The sequence below is a fragment of the Globicephala melas genome, chromosome 4 (genome assembly GCF_963455315.2).
Source record: "Globicephala melas chromosome 4, mGloMel1.2, whole genome shotgun sequence".
Classification (NCBI taxonomy): domain Eukaryota; kingdom Metazoa; phylum Chordata; class Mammalia; order Artiodactyla; family Delphinidae; genus Globicephala; species Globicephala melas.
In genome coordinates, this window is record NC_083317.1 from 15,174,150 (window position 1) to 15,199,276 (window position 25,127).

General features: G+C 36.1%; 1 protein-coding gene across 11 annotated transcripts in view; it reads left to right on the forward strand.

Annotated features, from left to right (window-relative positions):
- The window catches only part of GRIK1 (glutamate ionotropic receptor kainate type subunit 1), a 419,139-nt gene that overhangs the window by 382,750 nt on the left and 11,262 nt on the right, over window positions 1-25,127 (forward strand). For 8 of the 11 annotated variants that reach the window (XM_060297863.1, XM_060297866.1, XM_060297865.1 and 5 more), the window contains 3 exons: window positions 586-803; window positions 13,279-13,504; window positions 18,413-18,663. In XM_060297863.1, the coding sequence (XP_060153846.1) occupies window positions 586-803; window positions 13,279-13,504; window positions 18,413-18,663 (695 nt within the window). Of the gene's footprint in view, window positions 1-585; window positions 804-13,278; window positions 13,505-18,412; window positions 18,664-19,998; window positions 21,764-25,127 lie in introns of those variants that run through there. The other 3 variants (XM_060297867.2, XM_060297870.2, XM_060297868.2) reach the window with 2 other exon arrangements.

The following is a 25,127-nucleotide window of genomic DNA, read 5'->3' on the forward strand; positions in this document are numbered from 1 at the left end:
ATTCATCTACTGTCAAATATGGCTGCATCCAATTTCATTTGATTTGTGAAACTCCAGTGTTTTATTAAAGTACATGTGATAATGACATGATATGTTAATCTTTTGAAAGTCTCTCTCATTCTTTAAGATTAAATAAAAGTAAGTTAGCATTTCAAAGCTTTCACAGTTGTACAACCTAGAACATTTTATTTCAAACAATAAGATGCATATCAGACAGTAAGAAAAGTCCAGAAGTCTGGGATTGACTTTTCAGCAGAAACAAGCAAACAAATTCAAATCTAAGCAACTAAACTATCTATAAATTTTAAACATAGAATAACTTAGGGTTAAAATCATTTAATGCCTTCAAATGTCAATAAATCACATTTTAAACAGCAGCATTGATAAATGATAAAAGATCACTTAGATTTTGCTTCATTTTCTAAAAAAATGCATCTATTCACCTACACGCAAGAGAGTAAAACCTTGATAGATTTATAGTTTTGTGTCACAAAAATGCATTATCTCTCTAGGTTAGTGTCAAATCACGGGTCTTCCCTTCTCTCCTAACTGTTTAACTCTCTTACTCTGGCGATACCATCACAGGATCAGAGTTGATGCCCAAAGCTCTATCAACAAGAATAGTTGGAGGGATATGGTGGTTTTTCACACTAATCATCATTTCATCCTACACTGCCAATCTGGCTGCCTTCTTGACAGTAGAGCGAATGGAATCCCCCATTGATTCAGCAGATGACCTGGCAAAACAAACCAAGATAGAATATGGGGCAGTCAGAGATGGATCTACAATGACCTTCTTCAAGGTAAGGAACTGACAATATATTCTCAGCGGTTATCTCATACTGAGGGGAGGAGGTTGTGGAATGAGAGTCTGTCCAAAAAAAACCAAAAAAATGTTAGGCAACTTTTTTATAAAATAAAATGTCTAATGGCAAAATCTGATTGCAAGGGACCTAGGTACCCTCAGCTGTCACATAAAACAATTTCTTCAGTGCCCATCTAGGTATCATTCCCTCTATCCCCAATTGAGTACACTCAGATCCACAGGTCAGTATCTTCAATATCTTTTCTTGTCTTTATACCCATTAATTAATCACTCATGTATAGAAGCCACAAAAGTAAAGATTACTTAACCTGAAATTATGACAATCAGAATGCTTGAATATCTTTGTTTTGTTCTTCCTGTTCTGTACTGGATGAGGCAGGAGCAGATGATAAGTAAATGTGTTGATACTGGTATTTATTTGGAAAATTAAAACCAAAAGTATCCCAGGGGACTCCAGTCTAATATTGCATTTGCACCAATGGGGACAGTGCTCCCAGAGTAGCCTGAAGCCTTCCAATAGCCTGGAGTGTCTCCCGAGGTACCAAAGGAGAGTTAAGTTAGAATCAATATGGTTTTAGTGTCAAGTGCATTTTGTTGTTCAAGTCTTTTTAATTACTTACCCAGAGTAATGAAACTGATTTCCACCTTGCTTACGGAATAAGCTGCAGTACTTTTATTATCAAATCTCAGATACTATATCTCCCATGGGGGGGAAATGGATTTTAATAGATCCAGGGACCTTTAGAGATGACAAAAAACCTTAGAGATCAGAAAGTTCAGCCCTTCACCTTACTCATGAAGAGAACAAAACCCACAGAAGCTAAATTATTTGCTCAAAATCACACACTTGGTTTATGACACAGCCAGGCTAGAACCTTCTTGTAAGAGGTACTTGTGCATGTGAAAAAAAGGAAAACAGCAACTGTAACCAAAATAAACTCTAAAAACACCTTTGTCAACGTTTCACATCCAGATTACTGAAAATGAAGTTGTCACCCAAGGTTTGAGAGGACTACTTTGACTTGTGAAGAGTATTTATTTAGAGACAAAAAACTAAGGGTAAAAAAAAAAGGGAACACTTCTCTGTATAACAGTATTATTTCACCAAAATATATATTACTTATGCAGTAAATGCAGTTTAACATTAAAATAATAATAAATAAACAAATAAAAACTTACTTGTTTTAGGAGTAAACTATACCCAGAGGTTTATAAAAAAGAGTAATGTAAAAAATTAGGATTTTTCTTTTCCTCTATGTTAAAAAAGGATGATTTTTAAACTTTTTTTAATTTTAAGAAATATGACATTGATTTAATGAAGGTATAAAGTGTGGTGATTCTTTCTTCTTTGGACAAGTGTTGTTTTCAGGACAAATTACATTAAATGTATGGCTTTCCAACTTTCTGAAAGCTTGAATTTTCCTAAAATCAGTACTGTAAAGAAACACATTACCCACAGCTAGTAATTCATCACAACACTTGTCAAAAACTAGGAAAATTACCTGCAAGGCATATAGGACAGAGAGACACTGCCAAAGAGAACTGAGTATGTCTGAAAATATCTGAAATGATTTACCTCTTTCACCAGTATCAAAAAGTTTTAAAGTATTGGGAAATGGGCGAGTAGAGGTAGAGAAGATTCTACTACTACTAAGATGCACATTATAAATATAAAAGAGGGAGAGGCTACCCTTTGAAAAAGCCATAGATCTGACTTCGCCACTGTGAAAACAATCAATGTATTCACAAAGTATCCTTTAATCTCATTTTGATTTGTCTCTGTTCACATACCTTTGAATATAAAGAGTGCTGGTTCCCACATTTCCTGGCAGGACCCTAGAGTGACTTGGGTGTACTTGGATATTGCATTTCCCTGAAATAATTCTATGCTAATCTCGCAACTGTACTAGCTCATAACTGCACACTCTGTTCCTAAATGCTTTACATACAGTATTTCATTTTATCCTTATCAAAGCCAACTGAGTTAAGAGCTAAGATTATCCCCATTGTATGATGAGGAAAATGAGGTATAGCTCAGTTAAATTACTTGCCACAAATTTATAAAGCTACTGATGAAAGAGTCAGTGTTCAGACAAACTTCAGGGAGTTCTAGAAGTTCTACCCTCCTTGAGGGCAGACAATTGGTCTCTTTTGTCTGTCATTATATCCTCAGAACCTAAAACAGTACCTGGCACATAGTAGGTACATAGCAGAGATAGTAGGCACTCAGAAAACATGTTTTTAATAAATGAACAAATACACTACTGAAATCTAAGAGAGATGGGTTCTATCAGAGGAGAAAAAGAGAGAAGGAGGAAAGAAGGGAGGTGAGGAGGTATCTTTGTTCAGGCTGCTATAACGAAACACCACAGACTGGGTACTTTATAAATAACAGAAATTTATTTCTGACAGTTCTGGAGGCTGGAAGTCAAGATCATGGTTGAATGAGGACTCTCTTCTAGGTCGCAGATTTTATGCTGTGTCCTCACATGGTGGAAGGGGCATGGGTCTCACAGGACCTTCTTTTATAAGGGCACTAATCCCATTCATAAGGGCTCCATTCTCATGACTTAAACACCTCCCCAATGCCTCATCTCTTCATACCATCATTTTTGAGGATCAGGATTTCAACATATGAATCTGGGGGGACACATTCAGACCATAGCAGGAACGATACATAGAGATCCACAGAGGAAGAGACACTGTCCTATGTTCCTCGATTTAAAAGTTATCTTGTAGCCTAGCAACAAGAAGGAATTTATTTGCAAAAAGAGAACAAGGACTAAATCCGATTTAATTTTCCCCTTGAGGGAGGCAAGCTGTCAGAAAGCTTCAGAGGGATACACACTCAGCATTTTTAAGCTGGATTATTCTGCAAGGGAAAGAAATGTTCCAGCCTTTTAGCTCTCAGGGTAGTTCTACCCTGTCACTGAGTGACAGCAGTTAAGGTCACAAGGACTCAGTTTTGACCTGGCTCTACATTAATGTATCACTGCCATTGAGGCTTCCCTCCCTCCCTTTCTCTCTTAATCAAAGACAGTATCCTCTCTTACGCTGTTGAATCAATAAGGAAAGCTGCCTTTGCCTGGTCTAACCTAGCACATTCTGATCTACTATTGGGGCATAAGCCTTGCTCACATGGGTCCCAGCTGCATTCAATCACAAGGGAACTTCTAATAAGAAACACTTTTCCATCACACAGTGTAACTAAAGTGCTTTTGTCCCCCCAGTACCCCAAAAATATCCCTTTGGCACATCCAAATGGTGAACCTGTCTCTTTGCTTTCAAGATGACTCTAAGTTGTTTTACAGCTGAAGAATAGGCATTCGCAAGGAGGAAAGGACTATGGAAGTTACCAAAATCCATAAACAAACAAAATACACTAACTCCTCATATGTGGTCTCTTGGTCACAATTGAGGGATGTTTTTAGTGAAAGCTCTGCTTGAAAAGTGTGACCAGAAGTTGCTCACTAAAATTTCCATCCAAAGCCATTGACTTTTTTTTTCTAGACTTCGTCATTCTTGCAGAGAACAAGACCTTAGATTTCAGATTTGGATATTTGATTTTCAACATAAAAAAAGTTGTTGTTGTTTTTTAAATAGCTCAGTTGAGGTTTCACTATCCATCATCTGAATTCAGGCAAGGCTGAGGGAATAAACTGACATTTATTAAGCAACTGCTGGGTCAAGGTACTACATGTCTGAGACAAGGGAAGCTGAAACAGTTTTCCTTCATTGAGTCATTTGTATGTAGAACAACACAGTGATCACCAGGGACTGTATTTACGCAAAGAACTGAGATTAAATCGTAAATTCAATTACACATACATTCACAAAGTTTTACAGATGGACACCTCAAGATCCTGGCTGATGCCCATGAAGAAAAGAACAATTTTAAGTTTTGTGGCCAAGGGTACTTAGTCAATGATGCTTATTAAACATTACACTTCCTCAAGGTCATCTGCACCCTATGGATGATAACGTCTATTTGGTGAAAGGGTGTCATTCACCAGTAGACCAATTACTGGGTCAAAGTTAAAGAGAGGCAGAGTGTTTCATCAACTGTCCAAGGACTGTTGAAGATATTTTAGGAGATCCTCCAAATATCAGGGGACCATTTATTTGTCCTTGGCTAATAATTTTAAATAGAATATTTTTATAAATCAGTATACCAATAATTCAGAACTTCAAGAGACTTCATTTAAGAGAATTTTTAACAAACTACCTTTGATTTTCTACTCAGGATAATACTAATTAATAATATGATATTAATTATATTGGTTTTTCATCTCTCTGCTGCTGAATTGCTTGGTCCTTTCAATTGTTTCAAAATCTTAAATGATAAAGGCTTTTCCTGCCCTCCGCACTGTCTGAGACCACCCTCAGCATCTTAAGAGATACAAAGAATAGTCAGGTCACAGTCAAGTTCTGTGGACACAACTTAGGGACAGATTTCCTAAGGCCATTTCCTCTTTTATACCCAAGAACATTGACAGCAACGGCATCCAACTACAACTTTTGCTTTTAATATGGAGCACTAAGACACTGATTTTCTCCACGTCTCATAAAAAGTAGGACATGTGCAAAAATTGTTTTTTCTCTTTGTAATTCTATTAATTACACTTATGGATAAATGGAATAGCCCAAACTTTGATTTCACAGTGATAGTTTATCAACTCATTTTTTTTTCCCAGCTGAAGAAAGGATTATCATGTAAAAGCTTAAGAACCATTTGAGGCCCGAAAAAAGAGATTTCTCAATGTCTCTTGCAAACCATCATCCAAGTGAAATAATGGTTTTGGTTCATTGTTCAGAGATTAGGGATACCAGCCAGTCTTCTCAGGAGTTATGACTATAATAAAATGCTGTGATATAAATTAAAACTTACAGTAAAGTTTTGTTCTAGAACCTGGGTTCAAATTCTGACACTACTACTTATTAGCTATGTAGACCTTGGTAAGTTATTTAAACCCTTTGTACCTCAATTCTCCTGTCTGTAAATTGAGGATAATATCTAGCTCAAAATATTATTTTAAGAAATAAATAACTTAATAGAGGTAGTGTGTTTATAATACTATATGGCAAATTGCAACAATAAAAATGTTAAATAAAAAAGGGAAAAATGTTAAATATTATTATAATTCTCACCAAAAACATCATCACCATTAACATCCAACCCTTACTCTTAGCTATTAGTCCTACTTTTTTGAACTTTCTGAATTAAGAAAAAACAAAAAACTCTAGTTTGGTCTTTGTTCAGCTTCCTTACTGATCCTGGGAGGTGTGCCTTCTGCTACTGGACAGAAAAGTCCAGAGAGAGTGCCAGTGCCCCAAATCTCAAAGACTTTCAGAGGCCAAGTCAGACAAAGACCTCAGTCCTTGGAAGCTTTGCTGAGCACATATAGGAATTAGCAGAAGAACCACTTCCAGATGGTAGATAAGCAACAGATGGTGAGGCTGCCCTCAGAATTCAGCTGAGAAGCAGAATAAGGCAGTTCAACTCAGTTCAGTTTAATTTATATTTTTTCCAGGATCTCCAATTTGACCAGTTTTTGAGGTTGTCACTGTAAGAGATAGGAAGGGGGAGATATAAACTTTTTCAAGGCTTGAAGACCTGAATAGCAATAAAGAAACAAGATGCACACAGACCTGTTAAACACAATGCAACATGTGGTTAAGTAGCATGCCTTGTGCAGACAGGAAGTGGTGTGAACATCAGAAGTCCCTGTGAGCCAGAATGGTAGAAAATACTCATGTAAGAAATGCTTCTCAGTAGAAGCTTGTCCTGTAAAAAATCACTATCCTCTCAGACCCAAGTCAGAGGATTACACAGATTAGATCATGATTCAGTCTAAAATGACTTGAATAAAATAGGTTTAAAAAAATCGTAACAGACTTATCATTACTGGCTTTCATGGTCTGGGGACTTTGGACCAGCTGTGGGAATGGACTCTCTAACCTTTATAACCTCCTTCCAGAGAGTGGTTAGGTGCTATCATTAACCCAAAAGACATTTCAAGAAAGTTACTGAGCACTGCACCAGTGGATGTGAAGCAATAAGCCATGATGGGGAGACAAGTTTCAGACAAAAATAGTCATATAGTGAAGCACAAAATGAAAGACATTTCACAAACTTCTCTGTATAGGAAGGCACGCTTCACATAAGAGCTATTAGCTGATGTTTGAAAGATCTAGCTAATTTTACCTTCAGTGTCCAAAATGTTAAGTCCCTATAGTTTAAAAATGTATTTGTTTAGGGAGAAATCCATGAGGTCAATTAAAGTTAACCTTTTTCAAAGCCTGTTATATTGCCTGTAATGGACCAATCTTTAGACAGGATAAAAACATGAAAAATGTTTTAGCAAAAGTGTTTAAATCCCACTGAGGGAATTTTTTTAAAAGGGAACACATGAATTTATAGCCTAGGAAATTCTGCAAATGTCATAACTTTCTATCAATTCAAGATAAGAGCAAAATCAGCTGCAATGATCATATTATATACATTTGAAAGACACAGGCCCCTCAATATAGTATAAATGCTTTCATCTGAGAGTCTTCCTTCAAAGTGATTTTTAAAAATTAAATCATATTTTTTTAAATCCATGAGAATTTTTTTTAACATCTTTATTGGAGTATAATTGCTTTACAATGGTGTGTTAGTTTCTGCTGTGTAACAAGGTGAATCATTTATACATATACATATATCCCCATATCCCCTCCCTCTTTCATCTCCCTCCCACCCTCCTTATCCCACCCCTCTAGGTGGTCACAAAGCACAGAGTTGATCTCCCTATGCTATGTGGCTGCTTCCCACTAGCTATTTTACATTTGGTAGTGTATATATGTCAATGTCACTCTCTCACTTCGTCCCAGCTTACCCTCCCCTCTCCCCAAGTCCTCAAGTCCATTCTCTATGTCTGTGTCTTTGTTCCTGTCCTGCCCTTAGGTTCTTCAGAGCCTTTTTTTTTTTTTTTAGGTTCCATATATATGTGTTAGCATACAGTATTTATTTTTCTCTTTCTGAATTACTTGACTCTGTATGACAGACTCTAGGTCCATCCACCTCACTACAGATAACTCAATTTCATTTATTTTTATGGCTGAGTAATATTTTATTGTATATATGTGCCACATCTTTATCCATTCATCTGTCAATGGACACTTAGGTTATTTCCATGTCCTGGCATGTAGAAATCCAAACTTATAAAGCAGATATATCAGAGGTGAATAGTTGCCTTAAAAGCAACCATTTCCTCTAACACAAGATCAGATCTATCATTTCATGAAATAATAAATTCTCATGGACACTATTTACAATAGCCAGGACATGGAAAGAACCTAAATGTCCATGAGAATTTATTATTTCATGAAATGATAGATCTAATCTTGTGTTAGAGGAAATGGTTGCTTTTAAGGCAACTATTCACCTCTGATATATCTGCTTTACAAGTTTGGATTTCTACATGGCTGATTTCCATGTCTTTGACTGATTTTTAAGGTGTTGTGTTTTTTTTTAAAATCGGCATTTATGTAAAGTAAATTGGAGATCAGATTTTAAAATGTAATTATATTTGATGTTTTATTTGTTCAATAAGCATATATTTACCATATTTATATGATCATTTTTGACAAGATAACAAAAATCAAATATCAATAATCTATCTTCAGTGTATATGTGTGGGGTATGGATATATGTAAAAATAAACATATAAACAGGTATCTATATAAAATCTTTAAGCATGTTGGTCTGAAGTAGAATTGCACAGTTGTTCATTCTACTGAATAATAGGATTATACATCTTTACTGTAGAAGCCCTATAACCTGGTTGAAGAAATAATGTGTTAAATAATGTTTATTTCAGTAAAAATGAAATATTAGAGGGATATGTCTATAAAATGCAGGTTCTATCAGTCTTAAGATTGTATTACACTCCAGAATTTACACATACTTTTCCTGTTATAGCAGAAACCCTGAAACTGAAAACAATGGAACTATATGAAATACAAAATAAGGAAAAATATAAACAATATCTACATTTCCTTCCAGGTTCCAACTGTTGCACTTCCTAAAACACTGTCTAATTTTTTTGTCTAAACAAATATAAGCTGTCTAAATTCATATAAATTGTTTCCATGCATTGTGTCATGACTACAAGATTTTCAGCAGCTCTAGTTATAATAGAAAAGATGCCACAGCTATTTACTGAAATTATTTCTTAAGAAAATGTGTCAGTGATGTTAAAACATTAGCCGAGTCATAAGTTTGATGTTCTGTGTATTAAAACAAACAGTTGATTCCCTATTAGTTAAGAACATAAACCCTGGAGCCAGATTGCTGGGATCAAATCCTGGCTTCATCATTTCTTTATGTGGCATTCTGTTTCTTCATCTGTAAAGGAGAAATAATAATGGTATCTTTCTCATATGAACACTGTGAAGATTAAATAGATTAATACATGCAAAGTGCTTAGAATAGTTTTGGGCACACAGTAAACACTGCACATGCTGGTTATTATTACTATTTTCAATAAATAGTTTTTAACTGCACAGAGACCTGTTGTAAATTATTTCCCATTGAGTGTTTAACTTGCATGCATTATGGGAGAAAAAAGAGAAATAAACAACAGTCATCAGATGGTGATACAGTAATACTCCCTTATAACAGATTTTAGATGAAAAGAATGCTTATTCTTTGCCAACATTTCATCAGCATCAGAATAGCCACATAATCAGGTTTAACCAGACAAAGTAAATGCATTTAACCTTGACTCTCCTCTAGGATTAAAAAAAAAAAAACCTGGATGATTTCAGATTTAATAAATGAGGACTTTTCAGTTTTTGTGACTTTTGATAAGAAGCTCAGAGTACTTTACAAATATTCTAATTCACGTTTGACATATTCAGTGAAATAAGTTGCAATCACTGTTTCTTCTTTTTAAATATATATCATTTAGAGCAATTTAGCAGGCTGAGACTATAGAAGATTTACAAGTGCAGAAACATCCACACTGTCATTCAAATGGTTTGCTAAGTCTTTTAATATTTATGATAATGTCCCATGAAGTATGCTTCTATTTTTAAGAATTATTAAAATCTGTCTTAAAAATAGTCTATTAAAAAGAAATAAATCTAATTTAACTACTCTTAGAATAGTACTTTTTGACCAAACAAAAAATAAACATTACAGAACATGGTTTGACAGTGGATGGAACTCAAGAATAAGGAGGAAAGAGGCCATGACTCTGTATTGGTTCTTTCACTAACCAATATGACCCCTGGGTGGCACTTAACTGTCCTTGAAGTCAGGACCTGCATAAGTAATATGAAAAGGTTGGTCTAGTGAGTAGAACCTGTGGGTTGAAGGATCCTTAAGTGAAACTCATCCATCCATGAAATTCTTCTTGTACGTTTCCAGTAGTAGAAAACTCACCATATCCTAAGCCATCTACAGATATTTTTAACTGTTAAAAAGGTTATTCCTTAGCCACATTCTGGGTCTTCCTATTTATCTAAGCTCCCCAGCTTGTCAAACAGTCTATAATTTCAAATGTAGAATACAATGGATCCCCACAACAGCAAACTTTCTAAATGATGAAAGAGAACTTTAAATAAAAGCAGAAGGGTGCTATTCTCTGTCCCATTATGTTTACCATTATTAGACTGGAGCAAAAATAATAGGAGGGTGTCAAAGAAATTTAGAATGTTCCCTATACCTTCAACTTGAGCAAGTCCCCCAAGTGATCATTTTCTTAGAAAAAGTTCTGCTGTTCAATGGTTCAAATTCCATGCCTGCTAGATTTCTCTTCCAGTACCTCAGGCAGTTCAAGCCAAGAACAACCTTCTACTCCAAAAAGGAAGAAGTAAGTGTGGTTGAATTAAATCCATGACCTTCAGCTCCACAGAGCAGTGCTAGTTAACATGTGGTGGTCAACACAAACGTGTTGACTCAGGGAACATTGTGTTACTAAGCTGTGATGAGATAAAAGAAATTGAGAGTAAGACTTTAGAAGTTCTGTAGCTCTTGGATATTGTGGTGGCACCAAGAACATGATTAATGAGGGACTTTCCTGGTGGCGCAATGGTTAAGAATCCGCCTGCCAATGCAGGGGACATGGGTTTAATCCCTGGCCCTGGAAGACCCCACATGCTGCAGAGCAACTAAGCCCGTGTGCCACAACTACTGAGCCTGTGCTCTAGACCCTGTGAGCCACAACTACTGAAGCCCTCATGCTCTAGGGCCCACATGCCACAACTACAGAGCCCAAGTGCTGCAGCTACTGAAACCCACGTGCCTAGAGCCTGTGCTCCACAACAAGAGAAGCCACTGCAATGAGAAGCCCGTGCTTCGCCACAACTAGAGAAAGCCCATGCGCAGCAACAAAGGCCCAACACAGCCAAAAATAAAATAATAAAAAAAATTAAAAAGAAAAAGAACATGATTAATGGATACGGTTCCAAGAATGTAGACCACTTTGAGGGCTGTCAAGTGCCAACATGGTGAGCCACGTCTGGTATGAGTGCATACTAATCCCACTTGGTAGCACTACCCAAAATCAGCATAGTACAGTGGAAAGAACATTGAATTAGATGTCAGGGGTCCAGAGGTCCAGTATTAGCTCTGATACTAACGAGTTTTGTGATTTTCATGAACTCTCCAAATCTTCTGTACCAAAATTTCCCCCTCTGTGTAAACAGCATGAATGAGCCAATTTCTAAAGTTTCCATCAACCATAAAATTTCATAATTCTAAGAAAATTATTTTCCCTTAAGGTAGTTTCCTGGTAGAAGAATAATTTTCCCAGCAGTGCGTTTACTGCCAAAAGACAGACTAACCTCCGTGCACTTGTACAAGTAGCTCTTTATTATAAATTTAGCATTAACAGACTCTTCCAGGCTAAAATTACCCAACAAATGAGGCATTGAACCCTACCTCAAAAACATACCTTTTCAATGGAGACATGAACCTCAACTTTCAGATATCTGTGGGGATGAGGAGTAATTCACAGGGGCCTAATCATGACAAAATGGTTTCCATAAAATACCAGTATCTATAAGGTACTGTATATTGAATTGCTATTTGTCTCACAAGACCTTTCTCAAGGGGTTCTTCAAATACCTAACAATCCAAAATAAAGCTATCTGCCCTCCCTTAACTCATAAAGCCTACAGCGTTAACCCAGGTCTTAAATAGAGTTCGGAACTGAATGAGCCTTCAGGAACACTTGACCATGAATAACCACACTATAGTTTATTCCACAGGTATTCCATTTATTGCTGTGGCCCCAAATCATGTTTTAAACTTCCTTGCACTCCTGAGATGATAAGCTCTGTGCCTTCCAAGGAAGCTCGTGTGTGTGTGTGTGTGTGTGCGCGCGTGTGTACCATATACAACGCAAGAGCTGGAGTAGCTTGGAATTATCAGTAATTCTCATAATCTCTTCCATCTTCCAAATAAATGGAGGGGAGTGTTGATGCAAATGAAGACAAATACAGAAAAAAATTAGAACAATATGGAAATTACAGAATTAAATGTAAACTATTTACAGATCACTATTCAAAAGAATAGAAAATTTATACCTAAGCAATATGAAAACTTAGGCAGTATATTTTAACAAAGAAAGTAAGATAATGAGTTAGTGGAAGGTATAAGTGCATATGTAATATATACCATATATATGGCTTATTACTGAATCAAGAAGCTGAAGAATAAAGGAAAAGACAAAATCATGAACACTTTCAAATGAAAATTCAGTCCTCATTATCTAAAATATAATTGCAATTTAAAATTGAATGTATATATAAAAAGGCTTATAAAAATATAGTAGGAAGAGTTTTCTGATCTGAATTTAATATGAAAAGAGCATTTGCACTCTAAGTTTTCTAGAAAAGATAAGAGTAATTGGCAGTTCTTTCATAAATAAAGCAGAGAAGGTATGTGATTTATCCCAAGGCTGTCCCCTGCAAAGGAACGTTGGATCAGGTATTAAAACTTACATACAAGAAAAAAGCAAAACAATGTCTACTGAAGTTAAGTCGTTGAAGGCAATGGAAAAAATGAGTAGAGTCTTAGGGTGATCTAGTCACCCCTCGGCCTAGTGGGTCTTGAGGACTTGTTCTTAAGTGGCCAGAGTTCCTTAGGCAAATGTTGTCATTGATACTAATCTTCTTTCTTCCCTACTGAAATCAGCCAAAGGATCTTGAGGCAATGTCTTACATCAGTTGGGTAAGATCTCTTTTTCCTCTACAGCTGCCTCAGTGCCTCCAAAGGTTTTCCTATAGTGAATTGGGCTCCTTTCAACTACCAAACTGAAGTCCCAGGATCATCAATACCGGTTTCCTACCTAAAGAGAAAGAATCCTCCCTATGCTATTTGAACCCCAGGAGTTTTGAATAGCTTTAGGACATATTTTCTCAGCACTCTCTGCTGGTGGGTGTGCTTTCTTTCCCTGCAGAAATCGAAGATATCCACCTACGAGAAGATGTGGGCTTTCATGAGTAGCAGGCAGCAGACTGCCCTGGTCAAAAACAGTGATGAGGGCATCCAACGTGTGCTCACCACTGACTATGCCTTGCTAATGGAGTCCACCAACATTGAGTATGTGACGCAGAGAAACTGTAACCTCACTCAGATCGGGGGCCTCATTGACTCCAAAGGTTATGGAGTGGGAACACCTATAGGTAAGAGAGGCAAGGCAGTAGCAAAGACTGAGATGGGCAATGTCAGTTACAAAGTATAGAAAGGAATGGGCTCAGAGATATCTACTCTACATTCTGAGAAAGTCTACAATGTCTTCAGTGGACTAATAAATAAGGGAAATGACAGTACAGATCATAGGCATGCTCTGAATTGAAGATTCCAAGATATTTAACCTAATAAACTTTTAACTCATTGTTTCTTTCAAGTTCTACCATTGCATATACATTTGAGTACATAGATTTTATTTTACCCCAAATATTGTTAAAAGAATATCTTCCTAATTAACACTCTTCTCATTATTTTCTTCAGTTCCTATATATGCCTGTATAGTTTTTTCTATCTTAAATTATATTAGAATACAACAAAATTAACTATACATATAGATGACAAAGTTAAAGAGCTAGTGTTCTATGTAAATAGATAGAAAAGCAAAACTATATCTGTCAGAAGAAAAAGGATTAAGATTAAATTATAATTTGCTCAGGCAATATGTCAGATTCAATCATTAATAAAATCTCCAAATATTCCTAGTCCTTGATTTTGTACCACTGCTCAATCTAAGGATATTATTACCTTGTAGGCATACAGACCCACACAGCTAGTTCTTCTTGCATGTCTGGGATATAGAACTATATTCTGTATTCAAGGGACAATGACCTCCCTATAGAAAACTCTCTATTTCCCTCACTACAGAAACTGTATTGTATAAGGTTCTGATATGGTAGCAATCTGCTCTTCTCAAGTGAGTCATCAGTAATTTTCTGATAAGCATTCCCAAGGGGAGGAATTGGAGGCCATCTTAGACCACTGGGTTAGTCCAGTAAGAAATCATAGTTACAGTTAAATCAGATAATTAAGGACCCAAGGTATATTATTATTTTCACCTGTTGAAAGGGATTATCCAGTTCCCTCAACACTAGACAGGGATCGCAAACTCAAATGCTTACAGAAGCCAAGCAGGTATAATTGAATAAAGCTTGTTTGTTTGAAGAAGCAGTAGGGAATGGTAGCAAGTATGGAGAATTAGAGACAACATACTCATCTAAAGGGGGCAAATGCCTTTCAGGTCAGTAGCTGTGGGAATTAGAGCCCAACATTATCAGATCTTCTATTTTTCATGAAAAAAAATCAGATTTTACATGAATACTCCTGATGGCTTAATTTGGCAATAAATTTACTTTTTAAAAAAGAATATGTAGCCCATATTCAACTTTTGATCAATACTAATTTGATTAACCAGGTAAAGAAGGTCAACTCTCTCCACCTTTGAACATGAATACATAACTAATTTGACTTCATGTAATCTATCTGATGCTAGAAATATATGCTATAAAGAAATTAACTTATATCAATTGGGTAAAATCTCCTTTTCCTCTAAATAAGTTGTTATGTATGTCCTCTAAATAAATCTTCAGAATGATTGGGCTAGGCAACCTGTAACTACCTTCTTGCCCCTTTATTTCCAATAATTTTTCCTGATGAAAATGCCAGTATTGCAAATTAAGTGTACATTTTTTTCTCAAGTGGTAAGCTCTCCTAAAACTAAGTCGGTGTGCTCTGCAGAGAACTCAGTGTGATTGTTAGACACTAACTAAAAGGTTACTATGCTTCTTTTTGATTTGAGAAACAATGTCCTATCTCCCTAACCAGGCTTTATCACCTCATTTTATTTTTTTATTTTTTTTTATAACCCTCCTTCCACCACTTCACAATAGCTCACAAGCAACAACTCTTCTCCTTTTTTTTTTTTTTTTTAAGACTGGAGAAAGAAGCTAGACATGTTATTTTTTAATATCCCATCACTGCTGATTTTAGTTAAATGAACCATGAGTCAGACAAGAACACCAGGATTGGGTGCATTTTCCTGAATCTTTTCCAAATCAAGACCTTATGATTGATTGTAATATATTTTGTGTCTTAGAAAAAACAACTATAGTTTCTTAATGGAACCATCTTTAGATTAAATTATAAAGTTGAAAACTGTACTTTTACCATTCCATCCTCAGCTCCATCTCCACCACCTTTTAATTCCCCTCTTTGCCCACCAAATTTCCAGTCTGGTAGTAACGATAGAAAATTACAATGTGTATCACTTCTTCTGAGAATATTTACACTATAATATGAGACTTTTAATAGGCATTTCTTCTACTGAATGAAATACAACTCTAAAGTTAAAATATTGGAATATTGGTGAGGAATGGGGAAGCATCAAGGGGTCCTTTCAGAAACACTCCTAAATTAATGCAGCACTTTAAAAATGACTCTGACTCCATGTGAGTGAGGCTGACCCTGTGATGAGTATCACTATATTTTATATAATATGATATTAAGAGATTTGAATATTCCAGTTCAGTCTACATTTTGCCAACGTCATGCATTCTCTGACATACAAATTCCAAAGTTGAAGAGTTTTTCCCCCTCCCTAGATGAAAAGAAATACACCCCAGGAATTTTTCATAGTGGTTATAAACCTGTCATCCTTTTAAAACTAAAACAATGAAGGAATAATTGGAACAGATGGCAGACCTCAGAGAGAATACATCCATTGGGAATACAGCTGTTGGATAAATTTGTGAGATGTTTCTTCTATGATGAATTGACTCTTTAAGAAAGATCAGCTGCTATTCAGGAAGATCCGTGATATACATATGTATTTTTTTCAAGTGACTTGTAATAAATCACTTCCAATGTCATTCAGTCCATTTAAGCAACAACAACAAAAAAAAATTGAAGCTAAAATATATTCAAATATAAACAATTCTCCACATACTTCTGGTCTTGCCCTGACTCCCTTAAGGCTTAAAATTCCTTCTCACAGTCAAAGATTGGCAAAGTTGCTCAGTCACAACACAAAATCGAAGACTTTGTTTCTTAGAGGCTCTCAGGACAGAAGCTCTGGAAATGTGCCTCCTGAGGGACTTAAAATAAAACTTGAAGAGAACGAGAGCAGTTAAGGCTTAAACAGGTTACCAGGAGGCTGGAAATTACCTTCCTTAGAGACCCACCTTAAACAGAGAAACAATCCCCATCTGCCTGAAATATTTTAGGTATTGTACAGCCTGAAGGCAAAAGGAAAGCATCAGTCAGCATTTACTGAGTACCCACTGTGTATACTGCTATGATTATTGCTGCAATTGTTACCCTATGGATCATTCTCACACTCTTCAAAGCACTTTCTCGTACATTAAAGCAAAGCTCTCTTGATTCACTTAATTGTTCACATATTATTGTTAATGGTGCTAATTTTGACACTAACCATTATTCTGAAGTTGTTTAAGCAAGCAGCCAATATCTTTTAATTTGGCTGTCAAGAGCCATTTTCTCACCAAAAATCCATACTTTTAATTGATAAGCCACAATCTAACGCCAAAACATTTTGCTCTTCTTTTACACTTGATCTTGAGGGACTGACAATGACTTTAGGAAGTCTTGGGAGGAATGGGGAAAATGACACATGTCACAATATTAATCTTCTGCTTTTCTAACCATGCCCTAGAACATAAGGTATACGGGGGAGGGGGGAGATGACATGGGGGTGAAGGGAGAAACTTTAATGAAAATAACACTAAGAGAGAAGTTAGGAGAATTGAGTTAAATTCTTGGCTCTACCAGCAACTATTACTTTCACCCATATCTTCACATCCTCAATTTCTTCAATTCTAAAAATAAGTAGACTGGGACTATATGGTTCCTAAGATCTCTTCTGGTTCTAAGATGCCACATTTTTCTATTTGCTACTTTTTTTGCATTTTTCTATTTCCACCAAGAAGAACGTTAAAGTTTACAAACAGAAAGAGCTAGAATGTATTGCTTTCCTACTAAGTAGAAGAAACACTTACAAAAATCCTTAGTGTCCAAGGAGAAATTAGGGAAAGAAATCTTACCATCTTTTTTTTTTAATTTCTTCTGTTGCTTTAATTAACATAGGAATCCAGTGTTGGACAAGCTGTGGCTGCAGGACCATGTTGATGCTCTCTAGCCCTAACATAATTAAAAGTTCAAAGGCATTACTAGAAAATAGAGTATAAATAATATCATTAAAGTGCTTGCAAATTTTCTAAACCTAGCTGAATGTTGTTTAAATTATTCAAAACCTACTCATAAGAGTATCTTAATAGGTGTATTAGTCAGTATAGACAAATTACTATAACCAACATCTGCAAATTTTTAGTGGCCAACACAATACATATTTATTTCTTGAACTTGTCATGGTCCAACAGTGGGTTGAAACAGAGATTCTGCTTCATGCAGTCATCCTTGGACCCAATCCCTTTCTAACTGGTGGTTCCAGTATTCCTAGTGACTTAAAATCCTTTCCCCCATGCTGAGTATTTGAGGAAAGAGAGGGAAAGAGTAGAGGATCATGTTGGGAGGATTTATGAGACAGGACTGGAAATAGTCATACATCACTTTAGCTCCCAATGGCTAGCAATCGGTCAATCACCACAATGAATTGTAAAGGAGACTAGGAAATGTCTAGCTACTCCCATAGGAAGAAGAGGAAATGGTACTGGTGATCATTTAGCCAGGCTGTCAAAATATTAGACATCCAAAAACCTAGAAAAAGTGGAATCTAAACAATGAAATTCCCTAATGTGGGAAAAGATTCATAAAAAACTCACCAGAAGCAGCGGGATGTCATGGAATTCCCAGCTCAGCTTTCCCTTGTTTAAAAGGAACAGACAGTGTGGCTAAGAGTTAATCTCAACATGTCAGCCTTTTGCTGTCCAATTATTTAGATCCTTCAAAATATAGGATTGCCCTTTGCCAGTCAAATTATGGATTGGGGTTTTCCAACAGCCATAAAGTAGTTACCCCTAAGACAGTAATCCTTCTTCACATCTTCTTCAGCCTTTGGGTGACCAATATCCAAATTACCTCACTTACAGGCTCTCCTTACCGGGATAAAATTACTATTGCTATTCTTCAATTACAAGAAGAGGGGAAACTGCATATGATGAAAGAGAAATGGTGGCGGGGAAATGGCTGCCCTGAGGAAGATAACAAAGAGGCCAGTGCTCTGGGAGTAGAAAATATTGGGGGTATCTTCATTGTTCTGGCTGCTGGACTGGTCCTTTCTGTATTTGTAGCCATTGGAGAATTTATATACAAATCACGGAAAAACAACGATATTGAGCAGGTGAGTCATCTCTTTCTAGGACCGGGTGGTTTTTGGTTTGTATTATCTGTCTTAAGTTTGGGAGTTTAAAGGATGCTTGCCCTTTTTTTGTAACAGTCTATTGAACTAGATGCCCAGAATGGCCATTTTTGAGTTAGAGCTAAGAGCTATTGAATCCCTGCCAGGTGCTGTTGGTACTGTAGCCGCATCATTTATTAATGAGAAGAAGGAAGCACCTTATACACTAAATTCAATTATCACTATTTGGAATGACAGTGCAAAAATTCCAAACTCAGTTAATTTCTTTAACAGTTATTTACCCTTAAGATAGAAACCCTAGATAGAGCAAGGAAGGAGTAAATCCAAAATTGGAAAATATATAAAAAGATCTTTGAGAGAAATGTTACATCTCCTAAGTGTAGGTACTAAGCACATGTACTAATGCAAAGCAATTTAGATAAAGATATAAATGTAATATTTTGAAACTGAGCATTTACCTCTATCAAAGTACATTTTGTAAAAGAATCATTCACAAAAATATTTGCCAGAAAAATGATGAACAGTACAGAATGATGATAAAATATATTAAAGAATCTATTTTTCCAAATTTTAGGATTATCGTTGATTTCAACAGTCAACCATTTTTTGCCTGTTACTTTTAGTTTTGATGAAAATCACATCAAGAGCTTACACTATTCTGAATAAGATGACGGTGATTAAAGATAATTCCTTCACAGGCATATGAGAATAAACAAAACACAAAGCTCATGCCCATTATAGAGTATTTGGTTACCCAAACAATTTAAAAGTATTGTTAGAATTTTGAAACTATGAACTATTAATAACAGGCCTACTTTAATGCTCAGCTATCAATGTCTTAAAATTCTTAATAATTTTAGAAAAAGGGGCTCTACATTTCCATTTTGTTCTGGACCCCACAAATAATGTAGTCAGTTTTCATTAATAATCTCATACGAGTCCCACTTCCTTTAAGTCGAAACTCTCCTTAAGTTCCCAGAGATGGGGATGATTGATTATAACCTGGCTTCATCCTGAAATTTTTCCCAAAATTACAAGGCAATTGTGAGAACATTAAGCACCATTTTCAGAGACCTTGTTAGAGAAAACTGTCTAAGTAAAAGGGAGAATGGACTGATCTGCTTTAACTTTCGATTTGCTCTTGAGATGTCTTGTTTTATGCAAATAATTTGAAAACTAAAAGCTTGTATATGTTATGCTTTAATGTGCTTCTCATAATTGCCAGCTTCATTTGATTTAAATTTTCGTTTAAACGCCCATTTTTGCTTCTGATTTATTCATTTTTTCTATATTTTTCTCATTTCTTTTGCATGCAAGCCTTTTTGTTTCTTTTATGGACTGCAGTGTAAGCAAACCCATCCAACCAGCTCCACTTCCGGAACCACTTTATCTACGGATTTAGAATGTGGCAAATTAATTCGAGAGGAGAGAGGGATTCGGACACAGTCCTCAATTCACACTGTGTAATCATTAAAAAAAAAAATAAGTTGTGCCAAGTAGAAACTGCTTCTGCTAATTGGTGGTGTTGATGATGTCTGTATCTACTAAGCATAAATAGCCATAATCCCTATCCTTGTTTTAAGATAGCAAACCTCATGTACTCTGAACATTGAATTCAATGCACTGGAGACACATGTGCATTTTATATTGAAACAGCAGCATATTAGGCGTATACAGATTCCAAGATATGTGTGTTTACAGGAATTGTCTATACCATCAAGAGAATGGTTATCTTAGTTGTATTTTCATGTATTAAAAATAAGCACCTCTTGCCTCATGCAAAAGTAGATTCAGACTTTCAACAGTGCAAAGCATGAAAACAAAACGATATTTGGAGGAATTCTTTTCATCTTTGTGAACCTTTTTTTCTCCTCTTTTCTTCTCCCTGTACCATACACTCTGTAGATCCACACTTTCCAAGTACCCAAAGCCCCATCTTTTTATAATAACTCCTTAACAATGTTAATTTTTCATTCAAATTGAGTCTACTATTTGAAATGTACTATTTACACTGAGATTCCAAGAAGTCTTAGATTTTAAAGATTCAAAAAAGTGACCCAGAAAATGAAAACTAAACTTGAAACCTCTGGTGTCATGGAAGAAGAGCATTAGCTAAGGTGAACATCACTCAGGAAGACACAACAGAGTCAAAAATGATCCCTGCAGAGAAATTCGTTACCATCAAGCTCTCAAGTAACATTTACTTGTAGAGCTTAACAATCTTCTGTAGGTTCAGATAGGTAGTATGCTCAGAATCTTTAAGGAACTGTGATTCTTTTTTCAAGTTATAGATTATATTTTGCAAGCTCCAAGCACAGTCCTAAGGTAGAAATTAATGCCTAGCATCTTCTATTTTCCACTCACTCACCCTCATTCTTTGCACTGAAGAACATCTTTTCACAAGATGTTATTTCATTCCTGTCCTAAGAGAGTGGTTGTTTTTGTAGCAATCTTTTCTGAGCCTCGACACTTTCACACTCATTCCTCTGGATTCTTTGCCATTTTCAATTCATTCTAAGTATACTGGGGAGAAGGACAAGGAGGAAAAAATAAATAGACGAAAGAATTTCCACACACATTAGTTACGGATCTTTGTAGATTTATTTCCCACCTGCATTCAAAATGCTGTAAATAATTTTCACTCTAACTGAGTTTGTGACATAGAAAGCCAACTACATACTTAATTTGTTGTGACAGGATGTCTGCTGTCCCTCTGAGCTCTTTCCCTCTTCACAGTGAATAGGGGAATTGAAGATGCCCTTCATCTTCCCTCAATATGGGATAAGTTGATCTTTGTTCTCCTTAATGGGGTTACCTTTTGACATGTGAAGTGATCCCCAAAAATATATTTCTCAGAAATAGAGATAGGCCATCTGTGCAATCATGTAGCATTTTGCCTTCTCTTTGCTTAGCTTTAAATGGGTTCCAATTTCTGAATCACGAGTCTCTTCAATCAACTCTAGATTTCTCCAGTAAAACATGTTCAGGAGAGTTGACTCTTGCCCTGATTGTTTCTCAGTCTTGGTTTCTTCTTTAAATAAATATACTTTTAAGGAAATGTTTATAAATTACACTGACATTTATTACCTGTTATTGGGGTAAAAGCAACATACTGTTTGCCCTAGATCAGAGTTCACATCCTCATAATCAAAAACATGAGATGGGGCTTCCCTGGTGGCACAGTGGTTGAGAGTCTGCCTGACAATGCAGGGGACACGGGTTGGTGCCCCGGTCCAGAAAGATATCACATGCCACGGAGCGGCTGGGCCCATGAGCCTTGGCCGCTGAGCCTGCACGTCCGGAGCCTGTGCCCCGCAACGGGAGAGGCCACAACAGTGAGAGGCCCACGTACCACAAAAAAAAAAAAAAAAACCCATCAGATGTTGAAATAAATATTACATAATTCATTGATTCTATATATAGAAACCACAAATTACATAAATTTATATTCCCAAGGACTCTTTAATAAATCAAAAATGCTACCCAAAAAGTTCAATGGTGATTGATGAGGTATAGATGATCAGGGTTAATGGTAAAAAAAACTTGTCTTTCTATAGAGAGTATCCTTTAAAAGTGTCATTCAGAGGTTTGGATAAAATTAATATTTATGGACTACTTTGTATACTACCTAATTCTGATAATTACATATTATTTTATGGTTTCAAAGTGTTTTAACATACAGTACAGTAAGTCCCCTACATACGAACCTTCAATTTGAGAACTTTCAAAGATGCAAACGTGCGTTCTCATGTCCAGTCATGTAAGTTAACTCCCGTATCCGGCGTACATTGTCACGTGCATACATTCTCTACAAGTGGTTGTGCTTTTGTGGACTTTGCTGTACAGTACTGTATAGAGTACAGTAGTATAGTGTCTTTAGTTCAAGCCCAGGTTGTCCAGAAGCAAGCATAAAAGCAGCGGTGATGTAGTTGGTACTACTGTACTTTTCAAGGTACTGTACTGTAAGATTAAAAACGTTTATTTTCTGTGTTTGTTTGTTTTTTATGTATTATTTGTGTAAAAAGTAAACCTATTACAGTACAGTACTATATAGCCGATTGGATACATAGGCTAACTTTTTTGGACTTATGAACAAATTGGACTTATGAACACGATCTTGGAAGGAACTCCTTTGTATGTAGGGGACTTACTGTATTACATTTAATCCTTTCCACAATTTTATTTCAGCCTTACTAACAGGTGACTCCAAAATAGATATCAGAGTCAATGACCCAGAGTCCTAGACTTAGAATCAAAAGAGAATTTTCTAAATCAGCCAAATTTAGGTTCAAGTTCTAGTGGAGTCACTTGCTGAATGTCTGTAGACAAATAACTGAATTTCTCAGAGCCTTAGTTTTTTAATATGTAATAGGGGGATATGGTTTCTAGGTCATAAGGTTGTGTTGAAGGAGTATTTTTCAAACTGGTTTTCATTGGCAAGTGTTACTCAAATAAGATTTTGGGCTTCCCTGGTGGCGCAGTGGTTGAGAGTCCACCTGCCGATGCAGTGGACACAGGTTTGTGCCCCCGTCCGGGAAGATCCCACATGCCGCCGAGTGGCTGGGCTCGTGAGCCATGGCCGCTGAGCCTGTGCGTCCGGAGCCTGTGCTGCGCAGCGGGAGAGGCCACAGCAGTGAGAGGCCCGTGTACCGCAAAAAAAATAAAATAAAATAAGATTTTCATGGTCGAGTAACCCATGGAGCACCAGGACAAACGCCTCTTTACTGCATGACATTTCAGTATGTTTAAGATGTTACAATACACTGAGAATTTTCAACAAGAAGGAAAAGTATCCAGTACTTCCCAAACCTGTTAGATCACAGAATCTTTTTTCCTCCAAAGCATATTGACAGACCAATTTTCTACAGGGAACACTTGTATGATAATGTGTATCTTATCCAGTGATAATGAACAAAACACCTAATACCATGCCTAGCACAGAGTTGCCATTCAATAAACAATAACATTTATTATCGGGGATGTTTTTTTTCTGAAACTTCTCTGAACTTCAATTTCCTCATTTGAAAAATGAAGGTAATATACTGACTTACATTTGCTTTGATAATTAAATAAAATAATGGCATAGAAAATTAAATCATTTATAAGAGGCCTGTTAATAAATATTGGTTAACAGACGTTAGTTCCTTATAGAGAAATTAAGTATTGCTCTCTGGTAACATGAGCAATAAATACAATTTATCACATACCTTAAAAGAGAGTTGGTTTGGAAAACAGGTTTTTCAATTTAGAGGTTCAAACTATCTCTAAGACCATTTTCCCTCTCACAAGCATTAAAAATCAATGGCAAGTTCATTGCACCCAAGAGAAGGATCCAAAATGGCGATCTATGAAGACATACAGTGGAAGGTATGAACCTCAACTCTAGAAATTTTAATTTCATTCATCTGGAGTGGGGGCAGAACAATAGCAGTTTTTAAGGTGCTCTATTGATTCTAGTGGGTAGTAATGACCTAAAGTATACTCTTCTGTGTATAATTGGCACTCAATAAGTTGTTGCTGTTTACTGATTGATTCTAGAGGCAGGATCATTAATTTCAAGCAAGATATACAGCATATATTTAGCATCAAATATTTAATAAACCCTCTCTAAAGAGAATTCAAGAAGAATCTGTGAACATCTTTGAGATAGAAATGTCATTATATTCAATTGATAATCTTCCTGTTCAGCCATAAGTGGTAGGCCTACTCAAGATACTCAAGTAGGTAGTTTTCTGCTCTCTCTCTCTGTGCTTTCTTCCTCCCTTGAGAAATCCGCCATTCATTTCAGACCCTGAGTTTCTTATACTTTCCTCTTTCTCCTTTTATATAATATATGCTCTCAGACAACCAATTCTTGCCATCAAGTAAATGACCACTAAGACCACAGTGACCCCAAAAGGAGCCATTGCACTTTAAGTGAATTTAGGGAAAAAAAGCGTCTTGAACATAAAAGAAAAATTTTCAAACTCTATTTTTTTATGTCACTGGTTTTTGGACTTCAGTGTACATCTGAATTACCTGGGGAAATTATTTAAAATACAGATTATTGGCTGTAACTCCAGAGGTCCCTCCTCAGTAAGTGTAGTCCAGGAATTGGAATTTTTAACTAAACCTGAAAATGAATGCTTAAAACTAGTTGTGCACATTGATTTGCATAAAAATTAGCTTAAATATAGCAGGTTTTTTTTCTAAAATTAGGTCATGTACATGACTTTTCATTAAAATTATCTTCAATACAGGATTTTTTTAAAATAGTTTTTCTTACATGAGTTTTCTCCCAACAATCCTAAATACCATTGTTTTACTGAAAAGTAGTTGGTAAACATGAGTTTTTATTAAAATTAACTTGAATACAGCAGTGTGACTTCAAATTAGGTGGTAAGTGTGAGTTTTTATTAACACTGGCAGATTATCTGTGGATTATACTCTGAGAAATGTTGTTTAAA